Source organism: Stegostoma tigrinum, chromosome 49 (genome assembly GCF_030684315.1).
Source record: "Stegostoma tigrinum isolate sSteTig4 chromosome 49, sSteTig4.hap1, whole genome shotgun sequence".
In the NCBI taxonomy this organism is placed as follows: Eukaryota; Metazoa; Chordata; class Chondrichthyes; order Orectolobiformes; family Stegostomatidae; genus Stegostoma; species Stegostoma tigrinum.
In genome coordinates, this window is record NC_081402.1 from 2,656,185 (window position 1) to 2,676,779 (window position 20,595).

Below are 20,595 nucleotides of genomic sequence, written 5' to 3' on the forward strand. Positions count from 1 at the left end.
CACCCCCTCCCTATCTCTGTCACCTCCTCCAGCCCCTACACCCCCTCCCTATCTCTGTCACCTCCTCCAGCCCCTACACCCCCTCCCTATCTCTGTCACCTCCTCCAGCCCCTACACCCCCACCCTATCTCTGTCACCCCCTCCAGCCCCCTACACCCCCTCCCTATCTCTGTCACCTCCTCCAGCCCCCTATACCCCCTCCCTATCTCTGTCACCTCCTCCAGCTCCCTACACCCTCCCTATCTCTGTCACCTCCTCCAGCTCCCTACACCCTCCCTATCTCTGTCACCTCCTCCAGCCCCCTACACCCCCTCCCTATCTCTATCACCTCCTCCAGCCCCCTACACCCCCTCCCTATCTCTGTCACCTCCTCCAGCCCCCTATACCCCCTCCCTATCTCTGCCACCTCCTCCAGCCCCTACACCCCCTCCCTATCTCTGTCACCCCCTCCAGCCCCCTACACCCCCTCCCTATCTCTGTCACCTCCTCCAGCTCCCTACACCCCCTCCCTATCTCTGCCACCTCCTCCAGCCCCTACACCCCCTCCCTATCTCTGTCACCTCCTCCAGCCCCTACACCCCCTCCCTATCTCTGTCACCTCCTCCAGCCCCTACACCCCCTCCCTATCTCTGTCACCTCCTCCAGCCCCTACACCCCCTCCCTATCTCTGTCACCTCCTCCAGCCCCTACACCCCCTCCCTATCTCTGTCACCCCCTCCAGCCCCCTACACCCCCTCCCTATCTCTGTCACCTCCTCCAGCCCCCTACACCCCCTCCCTATCTCTGTCACCTCCTCCAGCCCCTACACCCTCTCCCTATCTCTGTCACCTCCTCCAGCCCCTACACCCCCTCCCTATCTCTGTAACCCCCTCCAGCCCCCTACACCCCCTCCCTATCTCTGTCACCTCCTCCAGCTCCCTACACACCCTCCCTATCTCTGTCACCTCCTCCAGCCCCTACACCCCCTCCCTATCTCTGTCACCCCCTCCAGCCCCTACACCCCCTCCCTATCTCTGTCACCCCCTCCAGCCCCTGCACCCCCTCCCTATCTCTGTCACCTCCTCCAGCCCCCTACACCCCCTCCCTATCTCTGTCACCTCCTCCAGCCTCCTATACCCCCTCCCTATCTCTGCCACCTCCTCCAGCCCCTACACCCCCTCCCTATCTCTGTCACCCCCTCCAGCCCCCTACACCCCCTCCCTATCTCTGCCACCTCCTCCAGCTCCCTACACCCCCTCCCTATCTCTGCGACCTCCTCCAGCCCCTACACCCCCTCCCTATCTCTGTCACCTCGTCCAGCCCCTACACCCCCTCCCTATCTCTGTCACCTCCTCCAGCCCCTACACCCCCTCCCTATCTCTGTCACCTCCTCCAGCCCCTACACCCCCTCCCTATCTCTGTCACCTCCTCCAGCCCCTACACCCCCTCCCTATCTCTGTCACCCCCTCCAGCCCCCTACACCCCCTCCCTATCTCTGTCACCTCCTCCAGCCCCCTATACCCCCTCCCTATCTCTGTCACCTCCTCCAGCCCCTACACCCTCTCCCTATCTCTGTCACCTCCTCCAGCTCCCTACACCCCCTCCCTATCTCTGTCACCTCCTCCAGCCCCTACACCCCCTCCCTATCTCTGTCACCCCCTCCAGCCCCTACACCCCCTCCCTATCTCTGTAACCCCCTCCAGCCCCCTACACCCCCTCCCTATCTCTGTCACCTCCTCCAGCTCCCTACACACCCTCCCTATCTCTGTCACCTCCTCCAGCCCCTACACCCCCTCCCTATCTCTGTCACCCCCTCCAGCCCCTACACCCCCTCCCTATCTCTGTCACCCCCTCCAGCCCCTGCACCCCCTCCCTATCTCTGTCACCTCCTCCAGCCCCCTACACCCCCTCCCTATCTCTGTCACCCCCTCCAGCCCCTACACCCCCTCCCTATCTCTGTCACCTCCTCCAGCTCCCTACACCCCCTCCCTATCTCTGTCACCTCCTCCAGCTCCCTACACCCCCTCCCTGTCTCTGTCACCCTCTCCAGCCCCTACACCCCCTCCCTGTCTCTGTCACCCTCTCCAGCCCCTACACCCCCTCCCTATCTCTGTCACCTCCTCCAGCTCCCTACACCCCCTCCCTATCTCTGTCACCTCCTCCAGCTCCCTACACCCCCTCCCTGTCTCTGTCACCCTCTCCAGCCCCTACATCCCCTCCCTATCTCTGTCACCTCCTCCAGCCCCTACACCCCCTCCCTATCTCTGTAACCCCCTCCAGCCCCTACACCCCCTCCCTATCTCTGTCACCTCCTCCAGCCCCCTATACCCCCTCCCTATCTCTGTCACCTCCTCCAGCCCCCTACACCCCCTCCCTATCTCTGTCACCTCCTCCAGCCCCTACACCCCCTCCCTATCTCTGTCACCTCCTCCAGCCCCTACACCCTCTCCCTATCTCTGTCACCCCCTCCAGCCCCTACACACCCTCCCTATCTCTGTAACCCCCTCCAGCGTCCTACACACCCTCCCTATCTCTGTAACCCCCTCCAGCGCCTACACCCCCTCCCTATCTCTGTCACCCCCTCCAGCCCCTGCACCCCCTCCCTATCTCTGTCACCTCCTCCAGCCCCCTACACCCCCTCCCTATCTCTGTCACCTCCTCCAGCCCCCTATACCCCCTCCCTATCTCTGCCACCTCCTCCAGCCCCTACACCCCCTCCCTATCTCTGCCACCCCCTCCAGCCCCCTACACCCCCTCCCTATCTCTGTCACCTCCTCCAGCTCCCTACACCCCCTCCCTATCTCTGCCACCTCCTCCAGCCCCTACACCCCCTCCCTATCTCTGTCACCTCCTCCAGCCCCTACACCCCCTCCCTATCTCTGTCACCTCCTCCAGCCCCTACACCCCCTCCCTATCTCTGTCACCCCCTCCAGCCCCCTACACCCCCTCCCTATCTCTGTCACCTCCTCCAGCCCCTACACCCCCTCCCTATCTCTGTCACCTCCTCCAGCCCCTACACCCCCTCCCTATCTCTGTCACCTCCTCCAGCCCCTACACCCCCTCCCTATCTCTGTCGCCTCCTCCAGCCCCTACACCCCCTCCCTATCTCTGTCACCCCCTCCAGCCCCCTACACCCCCTCCCTATCTCTGTCACCTCCTCCAGCCCCCTATACCCCCTCCCTATCTCTGTCACCTCCTCCAGCCCCTACACCCTCTCCCTATCTCTGTCACCTCCTCCAGCCCCCTATACCCCCTCCCTATCTCTGTCACCCCCTCCAGCCCCTACACCCCCTCCCTATCTCTGTCACCTCCTCCAGCCCCCTACACCCCCTCCCTATCTCTGTCACCTCCTCCAGCCCCCTATACCCCCTCCTTATCTCTGTCACCTCCTCCAGCCCCTACACCCCCTCACTATCTCTGTCACCTCCTCCAGCTCCCTACACCCTCTCCCTATCTCTGTCACCTCCTCCAGCCCCTACACCCTCTCCCTATCTCTGTCACCTCCTCCAGCCCCCTACACCCCCTCCCTATCTTTGTCACCCCCTCCAGCCCCCTACACCCTCTCCCTATCTCTGTCACCCCCTCCAGCCCCCTACACACCCTCCCTATCTCTGTCACCTCCTCCAGCCCCTATACCCCCTCCCTATCTCTGTCACCTCCTCCAGCCCCTAAACACCCTCCCTATCTCTGTCACCTCCTCCAGCCCCTATACCCCCTCCCTATCTCTGTCACCTCCTCCAGCCCCTACACACCCTCCCTATCTCTGTCACCTCCTCCAGCCCCTACACCCCCTCCCTATCTCTGTCACCCCCTCCAGCCCCTACACCCCCTCCCTATCTCTGTCACCCCCTCCAGCCCCTACACCCCCTCCCTATCTCTGTCACCTCCTCCAGCCCCCTACACCCCCTCCCTATCTCTGTCACCTCCTCCAGCCCCTACACCCCCTCCCTATCTCTGTCACCTCCTCCAGCCCCTACACCCCCTCCCTATCTCTGTCACCTCCTCCAGCCCCTACACCCCCTCCCTATCTCTGTCACCCCCTCCAGCCCCTACACCCCCTCCCTATCTCTGTCACCTCCTCCAGCCCCCTACACCCCCTCCCTATCTCTGTCACCTCCTCCAGCCCCTACACCCCCTCCCTATCTCTGTCACCTCCTCCAGCCCCTACACCCCCTCCCTATCTCTGCCACCCCCTCCAGCTCCCTACACCCCCTCCCTATCTCTGCCACCCCCTCCAGCCCCTACACCCCCTCCCTATCTCTGTCACCCCCTCCAGCCCCTACACCCCCTCCCTATCTCTGTCACCTCCTCCAGCCCCTACACCCCCTCCCTATCTCTGTCACCTCCTCCAGCCCCTACACCCCCTCCCTATCTCTGTCACCTCCTCCAGCCCCTACACCCCCTCCCTATCTCTGTCACCCCCTCCAGCCCCCTACACCCCCTCCCTATCTCTGTCACCTCCTCCAGCCCCCTATACCCCCTCCCTATCTCTGTCACCTCCTCCAGCCCCTACACCCTCTCCCTATCTCTGTCACCTCCTCCAGCCCCCTATACCCCCTCCCTATCTCTGTCACCCCCTCCAGCCCCTACACCCCCTCCCTATCTCTGTCACCTCCTCCAGCCCCCTACACCCCCTCCCTATCTCTGTCACCTCCTCCAGCCCCCTATACCCCCTCCTTATCTCTGTCACCTCCTCCAGCCCCTACACCCCCTCCCTATCTCTGTCACCTCCTCCAGCCCCTACACCCTCTCCCTATCTCTGTCACCTCCTCCAGCTCCCTACACCCCCTCCCTATCTCTGTTACCTCCTCCAGCCCCCTACACCCTCTCCCTATCTCTGTCACCTCCTCCAGCTCCCTACACCCCCTCCCTATCTCTGTCACCTTCTACAGCCCCTACACCCCCTCCCTATCTCTGTCACCTCCTCCAGCCCCCTACACCCCCTCCCTATCTCTGTCACCTCCTCCAGCCCCTTCACCCCCTCCCTATCTCTGTCACCTCCTCCAGCCCCTACACCCCCTCCCTATCTCTGTCACCTCCTCCAGCCCCCTACACCCCCTCCCTATCTCTGTCACCTCCTCCAGCCCCTTCACCCCCTCCCTATCTCTGTCACCTCCTCCAGCTCCCTACACCCCCTCCCTATCTCTGCCACCCCCTCCAGCTCCCTACACCCCCTCCCTATCTCTGTCACCTCCTCCAGCCCCTACACCCCCTCCCTATCTCTGCCACCTCCTCCAGCCCCTACACCCCCTCCCTATCTCTGTCACCTCCTCCAGCTCCCTACACCCCCTCCCTATCTCTGTCACCTCCTCCAGCCCCTACACCCCCTCCCTATCTCTGTCACCCCCTCCAGCCCCTACACCCCCTCCCTATCTCTGCCACCTCCTCCAGCCCCCTTCACCCCCTCCCTATCTCTGCCACCTCCTCCAGCCCCTACATCCCCTCCCTATCTCTGTCACCTCCTCCAGCCCCTACACCCCCTCCCTATCTCTGTAACCCCCTCCAGCCCCTACACCCCCTCCCTATCTCTGTCACCTCCTCCAGCCCCCTATACCCCCTCCCTATCTCTGTCACCTCCTCCAGCCCCCTACACCCCCTCCCTATCTCTGTCACCTCCTCCAGCCCCTGCACCCCCTCCCTATCTCTGTCACCTCCTCCAGCCCCTACACCCTCTCCCTATCTCTGTCACCCCCTCCAGCCCCTACACACCCTCCCTATCTCTGTAACCCCCTCCAGCGTCCTACACACCCTCCCTATCTCTGTAACCCCCTCCAGCGCCTACACCCCCTCCCTATCTCTGTAACCCCCTCCAGCCCCTACACCCTCTCCCTATCTCTGTCACCCCCTCCAGCCCCTACACACCCTCCCTATCTCTGTAACCCCCTCCAGCCCCTACACCCCCTCCCTATCTCTGTCACCTCCTCCAGCCCCTACACCCTCTCCCTATCTCTGTCACCCCCTCCAGCCCCTACACACCCTCCCTATCTCTGTAACCCCCTCCAGCGTCCTACACACCCTCCCTATCTCTGTAACCCCCTCCAGCGTCCTACACACCCTCCCTATCTCTGTAACCCCCTCCAGCCCCTACACCCCCTCCCTGTCTCTGTCACCCTCTCCAGCCCCTACACCCCCTCCCTATCTCTGTCACCTCCTCCAGCCCCCTACACCCCCTCCCTATCTCTGTCACCTCCTCCAGCCCCCTATACCCCCTCCCTATCTCTGCCACCTCCTCCAGCCCCTACACCCCCTCCCTATCTCTGCCACCCCCTCCAGCCCCCTACACCCCCTCCCTATCTCTGTCACCTCCTCCAGCTCCCTACACCCCCTCCCTATCTCTGCCACCTCCTCCAGCCCCTACACCCCCTCCCTATCTCTGTCACCTCCTCCAGCCCCTACACCCCCTCCCTATCTCTGTCACCTCCTCCAGCCCCTACACCCCCTCCCTATCTCTGTCACCCCCTCCAGCCCCCTACACCCCCTCCCTATCTCTGTCACCTCCTCCAGCCCCTACACCCCCTCCCTATCTCTGTCACCTCCTCCAGCCCCTACACCCCCTCCCTATCTCTGTCACCTCCTCCAGCCCCTACACCCCCTCCCTATCTCTGTCGCCTCCTCCAGCCCCTACACCCCCTCCCTATCTCTGTCACCCCCTCCAGCCCCCTACACCCCCTCCCTATCTCTGTCACCTCCTCCAGCCCCCTATACCCCCTCCCTATCTCTGTCACCTCCTCCAGCCCCTACACCCTCTCCCTATCTCTGTCACCTCCTCCAGCCCCCTATACCCCCCTCCCTATCTCTGTCACCCCCTCCAGCCCCTACACCCCCTCCCTATCTCTGTCACCTCCTCCAGCCCCCTACACCCCCTCCCTATCTCTGTCACCTCCTCCAGCCCCCTATACCCCCTCCTTATCTCTGTCACCTCCTCCAGCCCCTACACCCCCTCACTATCTCTGTCACCTCCTCCAGCTCCCTACACCCTCTCCCTATCTCTGTCACCTCCTCCAGCCCCTACACCCTCTCCCTATCTCTGTCACCTCCTCCAGCCCCCTACACCCCCTCCCTATCTTTGTCACCCCCTCCAGCCCCCTACACCCTCTCCCTATCTCTGTCACCCCCTCCAGCCCCCTACACACCCTCCCTATCTCTGTCACCTCCTCCAGCCCCTATACCCCCTCCCTATCTCTGTCACCTCCTCCAGCCCCTAAACACCCTCCCTATCTCTGTCACCTCCTCCAGCCCCTATACCCCCTCCCTATCTCTGTCACCTCCTCCAGCCCCTACACACCCTCCCTATCTCTGTCACCTCCTCCAGCCCCTACACCCCCTCCCTATCTCTGTCACCCCCTCCAGCCCCTACACCCCCTCCCTATCTCTGTCACCCCCTCCAGCCCCTACACCCCCTCCCTATCTCTGTCACCTCCTCCAGCCCCCTACACCCCCTCCCTATCTCTGTCACCTCCTCCAGCCCCTACACCCCCTCCCTATCTCTGTCACCTCCTCCAGCCCCTACACCCCCTCCCTATCTCTGTCACCTCCTCCAGCCCCTACACCCCCTCCCTATCTCTGTCACCCCCTCCAGCCCCTACACCCCCTCCCTATCTCTGTCACCTCCTCCAGCCCCCTACACCCCCTCCCTATCTCTGTCACCTCCTCCAGCCCCTACACCCCCTCCCTATCTCTGTCACCTCCTCCAGCCCCTACACCCCCTCCCTATCTCTGCCACCCCCTCCAGCTCCCTACACCCCCTCCCTATCTCTGCCACCCCCTCCAGCCCCTACACCCCCTCCCTATCTCTGTCACCCCCTCCAGCCCCTACACCCCCTCCCTATCTCTGTCACCTCCTCCAGCCCCTACACCCCCTCCCTATCTCTGTCACCTCCTCCAGCCCCTACACCCCCTCCCTATCTCTGTCACCTCCTCCAGCCCCTACACCCCCTCCCTATCTCTGTCACCCCCTCCAGCCCCCTACACCCCCTCCCTATCTCTGTCACCTCCTCCAGCCCCCTATACCCCCTCCCTATCTCTGTCACCTCCTCCAGCCCCTACACCCTCTCCCTATCTCTGTCACCTCCTCCAGCCCCCTATACCCCCTCCCTATCTCTGTCACCCCCTCCAGCCCCTACACCCCCTCCCTATCTCTGTCACCTCCTCCAGCCCCCTACACCCCCTCCCTATCTCTGTCACCTCCTCCAGCCCCCTATACCCCCTCCTTATCTCTGTCACCTCCTCCAGCCCCTACACCCCCTCCCTATCTCTGTCACCTCCTCCAGCCCCTACACCCTCTCCCTATCTCTGTCACCTCCTCCAGCTCCCTACACCCCCTCCCTATCTCTGTTACCTCCTCCAGCCCCCTACACCCTCTCCCTATCTCTGTCACCTCCTCCAGCTCCCTACACCCCCTCCCTATCTCTGTCACCTTCTACAGCCCCTACACCCCCTCCCTATCTCTGTCACCTCCTCCAGCCCCCTACACCCCCTCCCTATCTCTGTCACCTCCTCCAGCCCCTTCACCCCCTCCCTATCTCTGTCACCTCCTCCAGCCCCTACACCCCCTCCCTATCTCTGTCACCTCCTCCAGCCCCCTACACCCCCTCCCTATCTCTGTCACCTCCTCCAGCCCCTTCACCCCCTCCCTATCTCTGTCACCTCCTCCAGCTCCCTACACCCCCTCCCTATCTCTGCCACCCCCTCCAGCTCCCTACACCCCCTCCCTATCTCTGTCACCTCCTCCAGCCCCTACACCCCCTCCCTATCTCTGCCACCTCCTCCAGCCCCTACACCCCCTCCCTATCTCTGTCACCTCCTCCAGCTCCCTACACCCCCTCCCTATCTCTGTCACCTCCTCCAGCCCCTACACCCCCTCCCTATCTCTGTCACCCCCTCCAGCCCCTACACCCCCTCCCTATCTCTGCCACCTCCTCCAGCCCCCTTCACCCCCTCCCTATCTCTGCCACCTCCTCCAGCTCCCTACACCCCCTCCCTATCTCTGTCACCCCCTCCAGCCCCTACACCCCCTCCCTATCTCTGCCACCTCCTCCAGCCCCCTTCACCCCCTCCCTATCTCTGCCACCTCCTCCAGCTCCCTACACCCCCTCCCTATCTCTGCCACCTCCTCCAGCCCCTTCACCCCCTCCCTATCTCTGTCACCTCCTCCAGCCCCTACACCCTCTCCCTATCTCTGTCACCTCCTCCAGCTCCCTACACCCCCTCCCTATCTCTGTTACCTCCTCCAGCCCCCTACACCCTCTCCCTATCTCTGTCACCTCCTCCAGCTCCCTACACCCCCTCCCTATCTCTGTCACCTCCTCCAGCCCCTACACCCCCTCCCTATCTCTGTCACCTCCTCCAGCCCCCTACACCCCCTCCCTATCCCTGTCACCTCCTCCAGCCCCTTCACCCCCTCCCTATCTCTGTCACCTCCTCCAGCCCCTACACCCCCTCCCTATCTCTGTCACCTCCTCCAGCCCCCTACACCCCCTCCCTATCTCTGTCACCTCCTCCAGCCCCTTCACCCCCTCCCTATCTCTGTCACCTCCTCCAGCTCCCTACACCCCCTCCCTATCTCTGCCACCCCCTCCAGCTCCCTACACCCCCTCCCTATCTCTGTCACCTCCTCCAGCCCCTACACCCCCTCCCTATCTCTGCCACCTCCTCCAGCCCCTACACCCCCTCCCTATCTCTGTCACCTCCTCCAGCTCCCTACACCCCCTCCCTATCTCTGTCACCTCCTCCAGCCCCTACACCCCCTCCCTATCTCTGTCACCCCCTCCAGCCCCTACACCCCCTCCCTATCTCTGCCACCTCCTCCAGCCCCCTTCACCCCCTCCCTATCTCTGCCACCTCCTCCAGCTCCCTACACCCCCTCCCTATCTCTGTCACCCCCTCCAGCCCCTACACCCCCTCCCTATCTCTGCCACCTCCTCCAGCCCCCTTCACCCCCTCCCTATCTCTGCCACCTCCTCCAGCTCCCTACACCCCCTCCCTATCTCTGCCACCTCCTCCAGCCCCCTACACCCCCTCCCTATCTCCACCACCTCCTCCAGCCCCTTCACCCCCTCCCCATCTCTGTCACCCCCTCCAGCCCCTTCACCCCCTCCCTATCTCTGTCACCCCCTCCAGCCCCTACACCCCCTCCCTATCTCTGTCACCCCCTCCAGCCCCTTCACCCCCTCCCTATCTCTGTCACCCCCTCCAGCCCCTACACCCCCTCCCTATCTCTGCCACCTCCTCCAGCCCCCTACACCCCCTCCAGCCCCTACACCCCCTCCCTATCTCTGTCACCTCCTCCAGCCCCTTCACCCCCTCCCTATCTCTGTCACCCCCTCCAGCCCCTACACCCCCTCCCTATCTCTGTCACCCCCTCCAGCCCCTACACCCTCTCCCTATCTCTGTCACCCCCTCCAGCCCCTACACCCCCTCCCTATCTCTGTCACCTCCTCCAGCCCCTACACCCCCTCCCTATCTCTGTCACCTCCTCCAGCCCCCTACACCCCCTCCCTATCTCTGTCACCTCCTCCAGCCCCTTCACCCCCTCCCTATCTCTGTCACCTCCTCCAGCCCCTACACCCCCTCCCTATCTCTGTCACCTCCTCCAGCCCCCTACACCCCCTCCCTATCTCTGTCACCTCCTCCAGCCCCTTCACCCCCTCCCTATCTCTGTCACCTCCTCCAGCTCCCTACACCCCCTCCCTATCTCTGCCACCCCCTCCAGCTCCCTACACCCCCTCCCTATCTCTGTCACCTCCTCCAGCCCCTACACCCCCTCCTCCAGCCCCTACACCCCCTCCCTATCTCTGTCACCTCCTCCAGCTCCCTACACCCCCTCCCTATCTCTGTCACCTCCTCCAGCCCCTACACCCCCTCCCTATCTCTGTCACCCCCTCCAGCCCCTACACCCCCTCCCTATCTCTGCCACCTCCTCCAGCCCCCTTCACCCCCTCCCTATCTCTGCCACCTCCTCCAGCTCCCTACACCCCCTCCCTATCTCTGTCACCCCCTCCAGCCCCTACACCCCCTCCCTATCTCTGCCACCTCCTCCAGCCCCCTTCACCCCCTCCCTATCTCTGCCACCTCCTCCAGCTCCCTACACCCCCTCCCTATCTCTGCCACCTCCTCCAGCCCCCTACACCCCCTCCCTATCTCCACCACCTCCTCCAGCCCCTTCACCCCCTCCCTATCTCTGTCACCCCCTCCAGCCCCTTCACCCCCTCCCTATCTCTGTCACCCCCTCCAGCCCCTACACCCCCTCCCTATCTCTGTCACCCCCTCCAGCCCCTTCACCCCCTCCCTATCTCTGTCACCCCCTCCAGCCCCTACACCCCCTCCCTATCTCTGCCACCTCCTCCAGCCCCCTACACCCCCTCCAGCCCCTACACCCCCTCCCTATCTCTGTCACCTCCTCCAGCCCCTTCACCCCCTCCCTATCTCTGTCACCCCCTCCAGCCCCTACACCCCCTCCCTATCTCTGTCACCTCCTCCAGCCCCTTCACCCCCTCCCTATCTCTGTCACCTCCTCCAGCCCCTTCACCCCCTCCCTATCTCTGTCACCCCCTCCAGCCCCCACACCCCCTCCCTATCTCTGTCACCTCCTCCAGCCCCTACACCTCTCCTTATCTCTGTCACCTCCTCCAGCCCCTATACCCCCTCCCTATCTCTGTCACCTCCTCCAGCCCCTTCACCCCCTCCCTATCTCTGTCACCCCTCCAGCCCCCTACACCCCCTCCAGCCCCTACACCCCCTCCCTATCTCTGTCACCTCCTCCAGCCCCTACACCCCCTCCCTATCTCTGTCACCCCCTCCAGCCCCTACACCCCCTCCCTATCTCTGCCATGTGCTATAAAGCCCTTCTGCAGGGAAGGTTCCTGGGAGTGTGATGGGGTGAGTGTGATTGTGGTGGTCGGGGGCTTCAGTGACATGGAGAGGTTGGAGAAGCTGGGCCTGCTGTCCTTGACAGGGAGAATCCCGAGGGGGAGGCGTGTTTAGAACCACAAGAAGCCGGGGGTTCGGGTGCTGCTGGGAGGGAACAGAGAGGGAGAAACCATTCCCTGTTGGGAGAAGAATTGAGAGTCAGAGGGGACACAGACTCGAGGCCATCAGCTAACAGGGCAACACGCAGCGAGTGGTTTAAGGTCTGGTGCCGACACTCCACTGGTCTGGAGCTGTCGCTGACACTGACACCGCCAGAGATCGTGGGGATCGTGGCTGTAATCAGTGGCCGGGGAAAGGGGAGGTTTTTTTTTATCTGAAAAGGATAAATGTGCGGCTTCCTCGGGGGAGAAGGGGAGGGCAAGTGCCACTTGCTGTGTCACTGGGCCAGCCCTGGGAGCATCGGGCCGAATGTTTGCTTGATCACTGTTGAGTTATGGTTGAAGTTTGTGATCAACTTCCTTCACCAATGAGAGAGGAGGCTTTCGTACTGGGGCTGTTTGATGGCAGCCGGGAGGAAGAAAGGTTTTTCTGGTCTGTGGCCGGAGCTAGGCCTGAGGCTTCGGGCCTTCAAGAAAGGCTTTGTACGGACCTGAAGATAATTAATTCCCTCTCTCTCTCTCTCTCTCTCTCTCGCTGTGCATGTCCCTCACCTTCTTCCACACACCTCTTCCCACTTACTCCTCATTCTTGTTCATCCTCCTCCAGGCGTTTTCCGAGAGGCCACTACGGATTTCAATGTTGATGCTCGGAGTGTGACAAAGACGGGTGGAAACCACATCAAAGCCCATATTACTAACCCCTCAGGCACCCACACTGACACCGTGATCCAGGATAAAGGAGATGGCACCTACAAAGTCGAGTACACCCCATTTGAGGAAGGTAATGTCTGGAATGTCTGTTTCCCTGGGTCAAATTGGAGCCAGTTCAGAAAAGGTTCCCTCGGCTGGTATCTGATCTGTTTCGCAAGCAGAGGGTGAGCAGCTGGGACCAGGAGAGGAATATGAGGTGGAATATGGAGACGTAGCATTTCTAATGGGACTGAAGATTAGAACCGTGCACAGCATTCCCACTTGGATACAGAGATAGCAACTGTGCATGGTATTCCCAGGAGACAGACAACGCCCGATATTTCCGGTCGGATATGGAGACAGGGAACTGTGCAGTCTGCCCAGTGGGTTAGGGACGCAAGAACTGTGCACAGTTTTCCCAGTGGGATACAGAGACAGGTACAGTGCATAGCATTCTCAGTGGATACAGAGATAGGAACTGTGCATGGTATTCCCAGTGGGATGTGGAGAGGGCAGCTGTGCACGGTATTCCTAGTAAATTGTGGAGATGAGAACTGTCACAGTAATTCCCAGTGGGATACACAGCGAAGAATGTTCATGGTATTCCCAGTCAGATGTGGAAATGGGAACTATGCGCAGTATTGCGAGTGGGTTAGGGATACGGGAACTGTGCACAGCATTCCCAATGGATTTTGGAGACCAGAACTGGCTGCTTCAAATCGACTTGAGTTTACTTATCATATCTCACTCTCTCTCTCCGCCTCCCCGTCCCCTCACCTCCTGTCTCTCTCTCTCTCTCTCTCTCACTCCCTCCCTCTCTCCCCTAGGGGTACACACCATCGATGTGGTCTACGATGAGGCTCCTGTTCCAAGCAGTCCATTCCGGGTGCCAGTCACTGAGGGCTGTGATCCAAGCCGGGTTCGGGCCTATGGGCCTGGCCTCGATGGAGGAATTAGTAACCGCCCCAACAAATTCACTGTGGAGACCAGGTAGGCCAGGCCTGTCTGAGGGACCCCCAGGGAACCCCCATCTCTCTGAGACTCTCCCTTTACCAAAACGTAGGGTTTGGACACCCCTCCCTCCGCAGTCAAAGTGATGCACTGTGTGAGGCTCCCTGGGGTGGGATTGGGAGGTGACCACGTTTATTTGGAGTGGTTGTGGGGGGAGGTTACTTGTCGGGGTAAGGTGCTTGGTCATTCTTCTTGTGTGTCCAATATTAAACCCTCATCTAAATTCCACACCTCCTGGATCTAAGTGTGGGGCCTGGGAGCTTCCTGTGTGTGAATCAGGTGCTCTGTTTCCTACCTGGTTGGGAGGTTGCTAATGGAAATGGGGCCTTCAGCGAGACAGTGGGCAGGCTCTTGGCAGCCTCAGAAATGCCAATGTCGCTGACTCCATGGAGCATACCGATATATTTGCCCCTTGTCCTCAGGAATGCGGGAACAGGAGGTCTGGGCCTAGCTGTGGAGGGCCCCTCTGAGGCCAAGATCACCTGCAAGGACAACAAAGATGGCAGCTGCTCAGTGGAGTATGTGCCCTACGAAGCTGGCACTTATGATGTGGTTATCACCTATGGGGGCCAACAAATCCCAGGTGAGGAATTATTCTCTCCAATTTGCTTGCCTCTCTCCCAACACGCTCCTTTCATTTTAGCCTCCATTTCCTTCCTCCATATGTCCCTCCCCCCTTTCTATTTCCTTGTCTCTTTATTTCCTTTTCGCTCTTTTTCCTCTCTTTCTTAGTCTCTCCTGTCTTTCTGCCTGTCTACCCTGGTCTCTCTCTTTCCCCTATCTTTCTCCTCTCCTTCCTTCCTTCCTTTCTTGTCTCTTGGTTTCTCTCTATCCACAAGTCTGTCCTCCCCTTTCTCACTCTTTCTTTCTCCCTCTCTCTCTATCCCCAACCACTCCCAGCTCCTGCACCCTCTTTGCTGAGTGATGCCTCTGGATTGGATTTGATGAATGTTTTTATATCTGCTACCATCCCTCTCTCGCTTCAGGAAGCCCATTCAAAGTTCCAGTGACTGACACAGTGGATCCCACGAAGGTGAAGTGCCTGGGGCCTGGTTTGGGGAACAACGTGCGTGCTAATGTCCCACAGTGCTTTACGGTGGACACCAGTAAGGCTGGAGCGGCCCCACTGAATGTCAGCGTGGTGGGGCCTAAAGGTGAGGCTTTGGCCCTGGATGTGTTTGGGCTGGTGGTGGTGGAGGTCAGGATGGCAGTAGTCACCCCCCCACACACTAGGTCACCTTCACTGCACCCTTGTTTGGTTGCTGGGGTGAGGAACGAGGCAGTGCCCATCCTCTTGGCACTTCCCTCTTGTGTCCACTGCCCCCTCCCCCTTTTTTTCTATCCTCCTTTTGTAGCTCGAGTTCCCATCAAACTGATTTTAAAAAGAAAACAGGAGCAGGAGCAGGCCATTCGGCCCTTTGAGTCTTCCCAACCCCCCTCCCCATTCAATATAGTGATGGCTGATTAACAAACTCAACCCCCCTGTTCCCGCTTTCTCTCCTTTAGCCCTAAGAACTATCTCCAAGTCCTTCTCGAAACATGCAGTGCTTCAGTTCTGATTGAATTGAATGGCAGAGATTTCCAGAGGTTCCCCACTCTCCAGATGAAGACATCTCTCCTCAGCTGTGTCCTAACTGGCTTACGTCGTTTTTTTTTAAAACTGTGGGCCCCTGGTCCTGGACTTCCTGGTCATCGGGAACATCCTTCCTGTGTTTCCCTTGTCTAGTCCTGTTAGAATTTTATCGGTTTCTCCTCATTTTTCTAAACTCCAGTGAACATAGTCCTAGCCATCCCCGTCTCTCTTCATATGTCAGCCCTGCCATCCCAGAATCAGTCTGGTAGACCTTCACTGCACCCCCTCCATCACCAGAACATCCTCCCTCAGGCAGGGAGACCCCAAAACAGTGCACACAGTACTCCAGGTGTGGCCTACACCAAGGGCCCAGTGCAGCTACAGCAAGACATCCCCTGCTCCTGTCTCCTCGGACAGGACAACAATTCTTGGCATTCCCGTCCCTGATCAAAGCTTCAAGTAAACCCTCTGGGTTTTCTGGTGAGATTTGAAGTTAGATTAGTTCAATCTCAGTCGGGTTTGTTTGTTTTAACGTTAGCGCCCACTCACCTTTCTCCACCCAACAGGAGTTGTGGAACCCGTTGAAATTATTGACAACCTCGACCAAACCAAAACTGTGAACTACGTACCAACTCATGAGGGACCATACACTGTTTCAGTCCAATATGCTGACCAGCAAGTCCCACGCAGGTACTAAAAAATCACTACAAACAGGGGCTGCAGGGATCGGGAGGGGGTATAGGGGGCTGGAGGAGGGGACAGAGATAGGGAGGGGGTGTAGAGGGATGGAGGAGGTGACAGAGATAGGGAGGGGGTGTAGAGGGATGGAGGAGGTGACAGAGATAGGGAGGGGGTGTAGGGGGATGGAGGGGATTACAGAGGTAGGGAGGGGGTGTAGGGGGATGGAGGGAGTGACAGAGATAGGGAGGGGGTGTAGAGGCTGGAGGGGGTGACAGAGATAGGGAGGGGGTGTAGGGGCTGGAGGGGGTGACAGAGATAGGGAGGGTGCGTAGGGGGCTGGAGGGGGTTACAGAGATAGGGAGGGTGTGTAGGGGGCTGGAGGGAGTGACAGAGATAGGGAGGGGGTGTAGAGGCTGGAGGGGGTGACAGAGATAGGGAGGGTGTGTAGGGGCTGGAGGAGGTGACAGAGATAGGGAGGGGGTGTAGGGGGCTGGAGGGGGTGACAGAGATAGGGAGGGGGTGTAGAGGCTGGAGGGGGTGACAGAGATAGGGAGGGTGTGTAGGGGGCTGGAGGAGGTGACAGAGATAGGGAGGGGGTGTAGGGGGTTGGAGGGGGTGACAGAGATAGGGAGGGGGTGTAGAGGCTGGAGGGGGTGACAGAGATAGGGAGGGTGTGTAGGGGGCTGGAGGAGGTGACAGAGATAGGGAGGGGGTGTAGGAGCTGGAGGGGGTGACAGAGATAGGGAGGGGGTGTAGGGGGCTGGAGGGGGTGACAGAGATAGGGAGGGGGTGTAGGAGCTGGAGGGGGTGACAGAGATAGGGAGGGGGTGTAGGGGCTGGAGGAGGTGACAGAGATAGGGAGGGGGTGTAGGGACTGGAGGGGGTGACGGAGATAGGGAGGGGATGTAGGGGGTTGGAGGGGGTGACAGAGATAGGGAGGGGGTGTAGGGGGCTAGAGGGGGTGACAGAGATAGGGAGGGGGTGTAGGGGTCTAGAGGAGGTGACAGAGATAGGGAGGGGGTGTAGGGGGCTGGAGGGGGTGACAGAGATAGGGAGGGGGTGTAGGGGGATGGAGGAGGTGACAGAGATAGGGAGGGGCTGTCGGGGGCTGGAGGAGGTGATGGAGATAGGGAGGGGGTGTAGGAGGTGACAGAGATGGAGAGGGGGTGTAGGGGCTGGAGGAGGTTACAGAGATGGGGAGGGGGTGTAGCAGGCTGGAGGAGGTTACAGAGATGGGGAGGGGGTGTAGCAGGCTGGAGGCAGTTACAGAGATGGGGAGGGTGTAGGGGTCTGGTGGAGGTGACAGAGATAGGGAAGGGGTGTAGAAGGTGACAGAGATGGAGAGGGGGTGTAGGGGCTGGAGGAGGTTACAGAGATAGGGAGGGGGTGTAGCAGGCTGGAGGAGGTGACAGAGATGGGAAGGTGTGTAGGTTCTCTGAGGAGGCAGATAATTGCGACAAGGCTGTGGTGCTGGGTGAGTTTTCAGTTTTTGTTGTATTTTGCTGACTGCCTCTCTCTCCTTAGCCCCTTCAAGGTGAAGGTACTGCCCACCCATGATGCCAGCAAAGTGAAAGCCAGTGGTCCAGGCCTCAACACCATGGGAGTTCCTGCCAGTCTGCCTGTGGAATTTACCATCGATGCTAAGGATGCGGGTGAAGGGTTACTGTCTGTTCAGATTACTGTGAGTTCATCATTCTGACTCCCTGCTTTTGAGGAGCTGCATTCTCCTAGTGCCCATCACCACTGTGCCGTTCCCCCTCCAGTCATGGGAATGACACCTGGAGTATGGAGAGATTCAGCAATATCCTACAGACCTGTCTTTGATGGGAGGTGGATGGGGCTGGGGCTTCCCTCAAGGCACACCGCCCTCTTCTGCGGAGGGCACCTCACATTGCCCCACCCTCAACTCTCCACCCACCTTCCCCACCCCCTTCCTGAACGAGGCCCTCAGACCCACCCTGCCCTTGGAGGTGGCGATGGAAATGGGAGACAGTTCCTGGGCGGATAGTACTTGGAGTGGGAGGGTCGGGGGATCAGGGCAAACTCACCAAGCCCTCCCTGAGTTGGATTTCCTTCACTCTTCCCACCCCCTCTCACCCCCCCTTCCTCTCCCTCTCCCTCTCTCTGTCCTGACCCCTCCTCCTCCCCCACCCCAACCCCCATGCCTCCCCACCCCTCTGCCTCTACCTGTCCCTCTCTCTGTCCTCACCCCTCCCTCTATCCCCCTCCCTCTATCCCTCCCCCTTACCCCCTCCCTCTAACCCTACCCCACCCCAACCCCATGCCTCTATCTCTCCCTCTCTCTGTCCTGACCCCTCCTCCTCCCCCACCCCAACCCCCATGCCTCCCCACTCCTCTGCCTCTACCTGTCCCTCTCTCTGTCCTCACCCCTCCCTCTATCCCTCTCCCTCTCATCCCCTCCCTCTATCCCTCCCCCTTACCCCCTCCCTCTAACCCTACCCCGCCCCAACCCCATGCCTCTATCTCTCCCTCTCTCTGTCCTGCCTCCTCCCTCTATTCCTCTGCCCCCCACTCTCTGCCCTAACCCCTTTCTCTATCCCTCTCCTCACCCTCCCTTTATCCTTCTCCCTCTCCCCCTCCCCCCTCTCTCTATCCCTTCCCCTCTCACCCCCTCCCTCTATCCCTACCCCTCTCAACCCTCCCTCTATCCCTCACCCTCCCCAACCCCACTGCCTCTATCTCTCCCTCTCTCTGTCCTGCCTCCTCCCTCGATCCCTCTGCCCTGACCCCTTTCTCCATCCCTCTCCCCACCCTCCCTTTATCCTTCTCCCTCTCCCCCACCCCTGTGGCTCTATTTCTCTCATCCCCTTCCTGCCTTTCTTCCCCCAACCACCTCCTGCTCCCATTTGCCCACCCCTCCAATCTCTCTCCTCTGCACCCCCACCACCCCCTCACCCCGCCTCCCTTTCCTACCTGCAGGACCCTGATGGTGTACCAAAGAAGGCAAACATTCGGGATAACCACGATGGCACCTACACCATCTCCTACGTGCCCGCCGTCACTGGCCGCTACACCATCCTCATCAAATACGGTGGCGACGAGATCCCGTACTCCCCCTACCGCATCAGGGCCTTGCCCACCGGAGATGCCAGCAAGTGTACCGTGACTGGTGAGTGTCCACACCGTCACCGTCTCTCTTCATCTCACTCTCTCTCTCTCTGACTCTATCGAACACGTTTGCCACAGCTCCCCACCCTCCCGTTTGTACCTTCAGCTCCTTCCAACCCTCAACCTCACCCCACAACCCTCCCGACCCCTGACCTCCTCGCTCCTTTTGCACACAAATTCTCCACCACTTCACCTCGCTGCTCTCGGTTGTCTTGTTTCCCTTCTTTGTTAACTCTTTCTCTCTTTTGGTTCATGAAATGGTTTATTTTGTTTTTTGTTGAGCACCGTTTTTTAATCCTGTGTGTCTCACTTGATCTTTCCTTGCTCTCTGCCCTTTCACCTCAGTGTCAATCGGAGGTCACGGGTTAGGTAAGCTGCTTCGGCCTTGTATCATGTCAAGTTTCCCCCCCCTCCCCTCCTTTAACCCCTTTAAAAGGATACCGCCTCGGGAAAATAAGATGCCTCTTTTTTTCTCCCCCATTCTATCCAAAACGATTTTTGAGCCTGTGCTGATCACAACCCTGTGTTTTTTTTTATTTTGGGCCAGAGGATCTCTGGTTGTCAAGTGACCGTCCTCCATGTTGAGTTGGCCATTTTGTTCGGCCCACAAGCTGGCCAGTGGCCCCCCTCCCAATTGGCAAAGCCGATTGAGGACTTCTCCCATGTACAGCCCTCTTCTTCTGTCACCCCCTGTAACTTAATTTATGAATTAATTTATTTTTATTTTGTGTTTTTTTTTGTCAGTCACTAACTGTGAACAGCATTGGCCCAATCTCTGAAGGTCTTGCCAATGTCCGTTGTCAGCCATTATTGAGGTTTCTCTCTCACCCCACAAACCCATCCTTTCCCCGATTTGTCTTCTGGTACTTGCCTGTAAACATTCTTTTGTATTTCTCTTCTGTTTACTCTAGTGTGTTTTACACGCCCACAACTGTCCCTCCCCTCAGTCTCTCTCACTGGATTAACCCTTGGTGATCAAGGGGTTGTTGGATGTTAGTTATACCATTTCTGCCCTCCACAAATCCTGAGGAAATGCCGTGTCTCCTTTTACCAGGAAAAAATTCTGCACGCCCCCCCGCCAACAAACTTATGATCAGGAGATGGGTAATATAGAGGGATTCTGTCAGCCATCTTGCATAGGGGGAGGTCTGATGTGTGGGAGGGCCTGGAGAAACGATGAATGAGTTGGATGGTCAAAAATCTGGGACAAACAGAACATAGAGCATATAGAACATAGAACAATACAGCACAGAACAGGCCCTTCGGCCCTCAATGTTGCGCCGACCTGTGAATTAATCTAAGCCCCTCCCCCTACACTATCCCATCATCATCCATATGCTTATCCAAGGACTGTTTAAATGCCCCTAATGTGGCTGAGTTAATTACATTGGCAGGTAGGGCATTCCACGCCCTTACCACTCTCTGAGTAAAGAACCTGCCTCTGACATCTGTCTTAAATCTATCACCCCTCAATTTGTAGCTATGCCCCCTTGTACAAGCTGAAGT

The 20,595-nt window shown here is 59.5% G+C and overlaps 1 protein-coding gene across 1 annotated transcript in view; it reads left to right on the forward strand.

Moving 5' to 3' along the window:
* The window catches only part of LOC125450013 (filamin-A), a 109,385-nt gene that overhangs the window by 57,540 nt on the left and 31,250 nt on the right, over nucleotides 1-20,595 (forward strand). The window contains 8 exon segments of the mRNA XM_059643190.1: nucleotides 12,613-12,786; nucleotides 13,523-13,685; nucleotides 14,129-14,289; nucleotides 14,693-14,860; nucleotides 15,846-15,969; nucleotides 17,485-17,641; nucleotides 18,901-19,090; nucleotides 19,435-19,458. Of these exon segments, the coding sequence (XP_059499173.1) occupies nucleotides 12,613-12,786; nucleotides 13,523-13,685; nucleotides 14,129-14,289; nucleotides 14,693-14,860; nucleotides 15,846-15,969; nucleotides 17,485-17,641; nucleotides 18,901-19,090; nucleotides 19,435-19,458 (1,161 nt within the window).